This window comes from Gossypium hirsutum, chromosome D13 (genome assembly GCF_007990345.1).
Source record: "Gossypium hirsutum isolate 1008001.06 chromosome D13, Gossypium_hirsutum_v2.1, whole genome shotgun sequence".
NCBI classification, from domain to species: Eukaryota; Viridiplantae; Streptophyta; class Magnoliopsida; order Malvales; family Malvaceae; genus Gossypium; species Gossypium hirsutum.
Window position 1 is genome coordinate 64,010,164 of NC_053449.1, and position 6,600 is coordinate 64,016,763.

The 6,600-nt window shown below is 36.1% G+C and overlaps 3 protein-coding genes across 3 annotated transcripts; all 3 read left to right on the forward strand.

The window, feature by feature from the left end:
- The first annotated feature begins 37 nt into the window (after positions 1–37).
- LOC121225351 (uncharacterized) lies at positions 38–1,007 on the forward strand. The gene is made up of 2 exons (XM_041109646.1): positions 38–321; positions 796–1,007. Exons 1-2 carry the CDS (start codon positions 52–54, stop codon positions 853–855), a joined length of 330 nt encoding a protein of 109 aa, XP_040965580.1. The 5' UTR covers positions 38–51; the 3' UTR covers positions 856–1,007.
- Positions 1,008–1,100: 93 nt separating this feature from the next.
- Positions 1,101–2,192, forward strand: LOC107953054 (cucumisin-like). Its single transcript, XM_016888280.2, has 3 exons — positions 1,101–1,656; positions 1,731–1,789; positions 1,886–2,192. Exons 1-3 carry the CDS (start codon positions 1,378–1,380, stop codon positions 2,190–2,192), a joined length of 645 nt encoding a protein of 214 aa, XP_016743769.1. The 5' UTR covers positions 1,101–1,377.
- Positions 2,193–2,491: 299 nt separating this feature from the next.
- Positions 2,492–3,393, forward strand: LOC107953042 (subtilisin-like protease SBT4.3). The gene is made up of 2 exons (XM_016888270.2): positions 2,492–2,663; positions 2,792–3,393. Exons 1-2 carry the CDS (start codon positions 2,531–2,533, stop codon positions 3,376–3,378), a joined length of 720 nt encoding a protein of 239 aa, XP_016743759.1. The 5' UTR covers positions 2,492–2,530; the 3' UTR covers positions 3,379–3,393.
- The last annotated feature ends 3,207 nt before the right edge of the window (positions 3,394–6,600 follow it).

The window sequence follows — 6,600 nt, forward strand, 5'->3', positions numbered from 1 at the left end:
TTATTTACTCGATAATAACCATTGTAACATTTATATCGTATATAGGCCATAATGGAAGCTGATATTCAAAAAACTCAGCTATGGCATGAATACCTTGGAACCAGACCGCCCTATAACAGGTTCGAGTTAATCCAACAAACGAGAAATGATCTTCACCCATCGAACCAGACATCAAATACAAGGTTTCCATGGAACCCAAGGTTTGACACATGCAAAGTGGGTGTTGCTGGTTCAAGCTTAAACACGGCTAAAGCCATTGACAGTGAGAAAGGGAACCAAAATTTAACATGTTGCAGCTCAACAAACATTTATGGAAATGAGGTAAATATTGTAGTTATTTTTTAAAAATAACATTATATCTTTGTTCGAGCTGTGGCCTATTTTCAGGGGCGAAGTTGAAAAATTTTTGTAGGGGGACTGAAATTAATTTGTAATTTTTACGATAGTAAAAATATAATTTTTGAAGGATTAAATTAAATATTTTTCATTTTTAGGGGGTCAAACCGTCAAAGTATAATTTTACTTTTACAAATTTAAAATTTTTAAAAGGCATAAATAGAAAATTTTTCATTTTAGAGGGGACCGAGCCCCTGCCAATCCCTGAATTCGCCCCTGCCTGCTTTTGTAATTCACCAAAAAAGAAAAGAAAAGTGATATAAGAATGAAAAGTATATTGAATATAGTTTTTTCAAGTTTTAGAATTAAAATTCAAAAAATTGTGTTAAATATTGAATAAAATTTGAATAATTATGTTTATATTACTTGTTAGGATCACTAACCATTCTATTAATGCAGATGATATCAGTTACACCATGCATGTTCAATTTTCAAAAATTTATCATGGATGAAGAATAAAAATATTGCTTTGAAGACAAAGAAAAAATTTCAGTGGAAGAAAAGTCGAAATCAATAATTGTGATTATTGATTCGGGTATAAATGTGAATCATGAATGTTTTGAAGATAAACATATTCCTATTTTGGAATCCAACCACTTGAATATTCCTTTTAAAAGGTATGTATTTTGATTCAGTTATTACTAATTTAATTTTTATAATAAAAATATGATTTAAATTGATATTTAATGCAGAAAGATTGTAGCTATTGAAAATTACACCAAAGGAAAGGTGTTAACTAAAGCGACAGGATTTGTTGATTTCAATTTTTCGGAAAACCTCAATGGTCATGGCACTGCATGTGCTTCCATTGCCGCTGGAGCTTTAACAGAACTAAAATGGCTCAAAGATATTTCTAGAATTTCCGATTCTAAAATACAAGGGGCAAACCCATTTGCCAGAATAGCATCCTACAAAGTTTTTGGTGACGGGGTGACAGTTGATAAAAGTGTTGAAGTTTTAAAAAATTCTTTGCTTGATGCTATGAAGAAAGCTACTTTGGATAAGGTGGATGTAATAATGGTATCTTTGAACAATGATGATTTGTCAAATATTTCTTCGTATCTATGTGATCCAGTTAATATGGGAGGATATTTGGCAATGAAAGAAAATGTAGTTGTTTGTACATCTTCGGGTAATCATGGTGACAATTATTACACTCTATCGGGAGGGTTAACTCCTTGGGTTATTGAGGTCGAATTATGTAATTTTGGTGGAAGATTCATAACACAAGTTGAGCTAGGAGGTGGAACACAAATCAAGGTACATCATCATTATCTAATTAAATTACTAGCTTAATGATAAGGTACAAACTTATTATATATTTTTTAATTTAGGGGTTCGATTCATTTATGGATAAAGATGTAGATTATTGCGAACTAATTCATTGGTCCGAGTATGTGCTCTATAAATTTCTATTTAGATTATAGTGTAATTTTAATATTGATATATAACAATTACGCTAACAAAATATTTGTTTATATTTTAAAAGCGCTATTAAAGCTGTAGGAACAAGCAAAGGAAAAGAAGTTGAATCCAAAGCTGAAACATCTCAACTACAAAAGAAAAAAATGGAGATTCGAGAAGATGTGAAGGGGAAAATTATTTATGGTGATGGGGAAATAAAAGGGAGAATAAAAGAGCTTTTAAATGTAAATGTTGCTGGAATATTGTGCTCATCTCAGATATATGATTCTCGATCATATGAGCTTCATAGACCTGTTATTTACGTGACGAAAAAAGATGGCATTAAAATTCAGAAGTATATAGACAACAGTAACAGAAGGTATACTTTTTAAGATTGTTTCATTATTTTGGATAATTTATATGTATGTCTATTAAATATTAATATTGTTTTTATCATATTATTTATCAAGAGAAAAAAAAGCAAAAATTTACCAGACTGTTTATGAGGAACAAAAGGGAGACCTCTGTAAAGTTAGCCTCATATCCGGAAAGGCCCAAATCCATATGATCTATATGCACTAAAGGTAATTAAATCTTCTTTTTTATCTCTTGATAGAATACATAATTTATTGTGTTCATACAATTGATATTTTGGTTTCTACTTTCGCAGCCCGATATATGTGCTCCGGGAGAAGATATTTTATGTGCTAACAAATACGATGCTCAAAATATGTATGCTCATTACCAGGTGATGAGTGACACTTCAATGGCTAATGCAGTTGTTGCTGGCATTTTATCCTACATTAAGACATTTCACAAGGATTGGGGGATAGCAAGAATTAAATCAGCTATAATGACCAGTGGTAATTGAACATTTCTTTCCCATCCATTAGTTTTATTAAAATCATTTTAACTATTACAAGTTTGTTGGTATGAAATTTTCTTTTATTCTTATAAAGCTTTAAGATAAATTTTCTTTTAATAATTGCAGCAAATCCAGTGATAAAGTCATCTAACGCAGCTGTGCTAGCAATGGGAAGTGGATGTATTAATCCATTGAAAGCAATGAATCCTGGCTTAGTATATGATATCTCTCCCGAAGAGTATAGAAGATACTTGTTGAGCCGTGAGGGTGAATTGGAATATTTAGCATTAATGGAAGAAAATATTGAAGGAGAAAAAATCTTAGGGATGGATCTTAACTTACCGAATTTCAATTTGGTGTTGGATAAAGCTTCAGAATACATATTTAATAGAACATTGACAAATGTAGGTTGTCCCAAGTGCACCTACAAGGCGGAAATAAGGTTGCATGGTAGAACATTTAGAAGGTTTGGGGAAGAAGTACAAGAAGCATTTCCAGGGTACATTAACATATCGGTTGAACCAGATGTGTTAAACTTTAGCAACATTGAGGAAAGAAAGTGTTTTAAGGTGATAGTAAGAAGTTCAATGGCATTGAGAGACCAACTTGTATTGGCACATGCAACATTAATATGGCGCGAACAGAAGGAAGACAATGGCATCACTGTATCAAGCCCTGTTGTTATATTGAGCACAAATCTATGGAAAAAGTAAGATCAATGTTTCATCCATTTACTTTTGCTTACTTTAAAATTGAGCAAGAACTAATCCTTAAGATACTTGTGTTTGTAGGAGACCGAGTAATATTAGAGTGCCAAGAAAACGAAAGGTGAAACAGGAAATTGGTGCAACACCAAAAAAAGAAAAACAAATTAAATTAGGTTAGATATGTGAGGGCAATTTTTTGATTATTTACCGAAATGGGCCCATTTTTTGATTATTTACCGGAATGGTCCATTTTTTAAGAAATCGCATCCATGTCAGCGCGATGTCGAGGGATGCGATTTTGATGTTATTTCTACGCTTGGTTTTTTGGGCTTTTAGGGTTTAGGGTTTAGGCTTTTTAGGATTTTTAGGTCTCGGAATAAATTATTTCGAGTTGACGTTTCTGGTCAAATAATATAAAATCGCTTCTACCAGGATACTATTTGAGAAGAAATTGTGAAATCGCACCCTCGTGGACGCGATTTTGCTACAGCAGGTCATGTAAGAAATAATTTTTTTTTGACATTTCTAAGCAAATAGTATAAAATCGCTTCTACCAGGATGCTATTTGGGAAGAAATTGTGAAATCGCGCCCTCGTGGACGCGATTTTGCTACAGTAGGTTTCTGAGCAAATAGTATAAAATCGCTTCTACCAGGATGCTATTTGAGAAGAAATTGTGAAATCGCGCCCTCGTGGACGCGATTTTGCTACAGTAGCAAGTTTGGGCTGAGGCTATAAATTAGGCAGAAAATGTTCTTAGAATGCATAAGTAATCGCAGAAACAATTTAGAGAGGCTAAGAAAGTTAGAGTTTCAAAATGAGTGAACGTATTAGTACTATTATTTACTACGATGGTGAGGTTTTCCACACCGAGAATGGTGTTATTTTTTTGTCAGAGAATACTGTGCGACTGTCATTTAACCAGAACATAGATTTGACAGAACTTCTTAAAAGAATTAGGCGTAAAATCTTCGTAACGACGCCAATGAAAGTTCTGTCAATCACGTATCGATTTTGTTCTTATGTTGATCCAGTGACATATGACTCGTTCGAAATAAAAGGTGCTCGTAGCTTGGAGGAAATGGTGCAGACTCACCTTGCTAGTGGAGCAACTTATATTGAGTTATATGTGCAATTTACGTCGCCAACTGATGTACTTCCGTCTGGTGTTCGAGATGTACACACGACCCCTTGCCGACACTCGATTAGCGGGTTACAAAATACGAAACAGCCCATATTCGGTGGCGGTGTCGAATGCACATCCCCCGCAAGACACGCTGTCGGTGGATGGGACATGTACGTCGGTGGCTCGACGTTTGATGCTAGAAATACGTACTGGAGAACGGCATCAAGTTCTAGTGGATGGCAATCTACATCCAATTGGGGACGTCATCAAATGCCAAGAAGAAGGGATGACGTACTACCTACGACGTCAACCGGTGAGGGACGTCATACGCTGCAGATGATTGTAGGTTAGAAGATGACTCCAATGTGGATCCACCTCGAGAGCCCGGGCCGGATGGTGTAGAAGTTGGCTTATTTTCTGAACCGAAGCCTATTCTAACAGAAGGTGAAGATGCTGAAAGGAGCTCAGATGATGAAAAAAATCCACGATTCAGAGCATATTCACCTCCAGCCCATATGCATAATGTCTATCTGTCAGCAGATGATGCGTTAGAGTTTCCAGATCTACCACACCGGTTGCGCGATCGTACAAGTTCGGGGGTAGATATCGGTGAGCTTGAAGTTGGTAATCAGTTTCATACATTTACTTTTGCTTACTTTAAAATTGAGCAAGAACTAATCCTTAAGATACTTGTGTTTGTAGGAGACCGAGTAATATTAGAGTGCCAAGAAAATGAAAGGTGAAACAGGAAATTGGTGCAACACCAAAAAAAGAAAAACAAATTAAATTAGATTAGATATGTAAGGGCAATTTACCAATAAAAGCCCTTTTTTTTTCAAAATTTACCGAAATGGGCCCATTTTTGATTATTTGCCGGAATGGTCCATTTTTTAGTAAATCGCGTCCACGTCAGCGCGATGTCGAGGGACGCGATTTTGACGTTATTTCTACGTTTGGTTTTTTTGGCTTTTAGGGTTTAGGGTTCATGCTTTTTAGGATTTTTAGGTCTCGGAATAAATTATTTCGAGTTGACGTTTCTGGTCAAATAATATAAAATCACTTCTACCAGGATACTATTTGAGAAGAAATTATGAAATCGCACCCTCGTGGACGCGATTTTGCTACAGCAGGTCATGTAAGAAATAAATTTTTTTGACATTTCTGAGCAAATAGTATAAAATCGCTTCTACTAGGATGCTATTTGGGAAGAAATTGTGAAATCGCGCCCTCGTGGACGCGATTTTGCTAAGTAGGTTTCTGAGCAAATAGTATAAAATCGCTTCTACCAAGATGCTATTTGAGAAGAAATTGTGAAATCGCGCCCTCGTGGACGCGATTTTGCTACAGTAGCAAGTTTGGGCTGAGGCTATAAATTAGGCAGAAAATGTTCTTAGAATGCATAAGTAATAGCAGAAACAATTTAGAGAGGCTAAGAAAGTTAGAGTTTCAAAATGAGTGAACGTATTAGTACTATTATTTACTACGATGGTAAGGTTTTCCACACCGAGAATGGTGTTATTTTTTTGTCAGAGAATACGGTGCACTATCATTTAACCAGAACATAGATTTGACAGAACTTCTTAAAAGAATTAGGCGTAAAATCTTCAAAACGACGCCAATGAAAGTTCTGTCTATCACGTATCGATTTTGTTCTTGTGTTGATCCGGTGACATATGACTCGTTCGACATAAAAGGTGCTCGTAGCTTGTAGGCAATGGTGCAGACTCACATTGCTAGTGGAGCAACTTATATTGAGTTATATGTACAATTTACGTCGCCAACTGATGTACTTCCGTCTGGTGTTCGAGATGTACACACGACCCCTGGCCGACACTCGGTTAGCGGGTTACAAAATACGAAACAGCTCATATTCGGTAGCGGTGTCGAATGCACATCCCCCGCAAGACACTCTGTCGGTGGATGGGACATGTACGTCGGTGGCTCGACGTTTGATGCTGGAAATACGTACTGGAGAACGACATCAAGTTCTAGTGGATGGCAATCTACATCCAATTGGGGACGTCATCAAATGCCAAGAAGAAGGGATGACGTACTACCTACGACGTCAACCGGTGAGGGGACGTCATACGCTGCAGATGATTG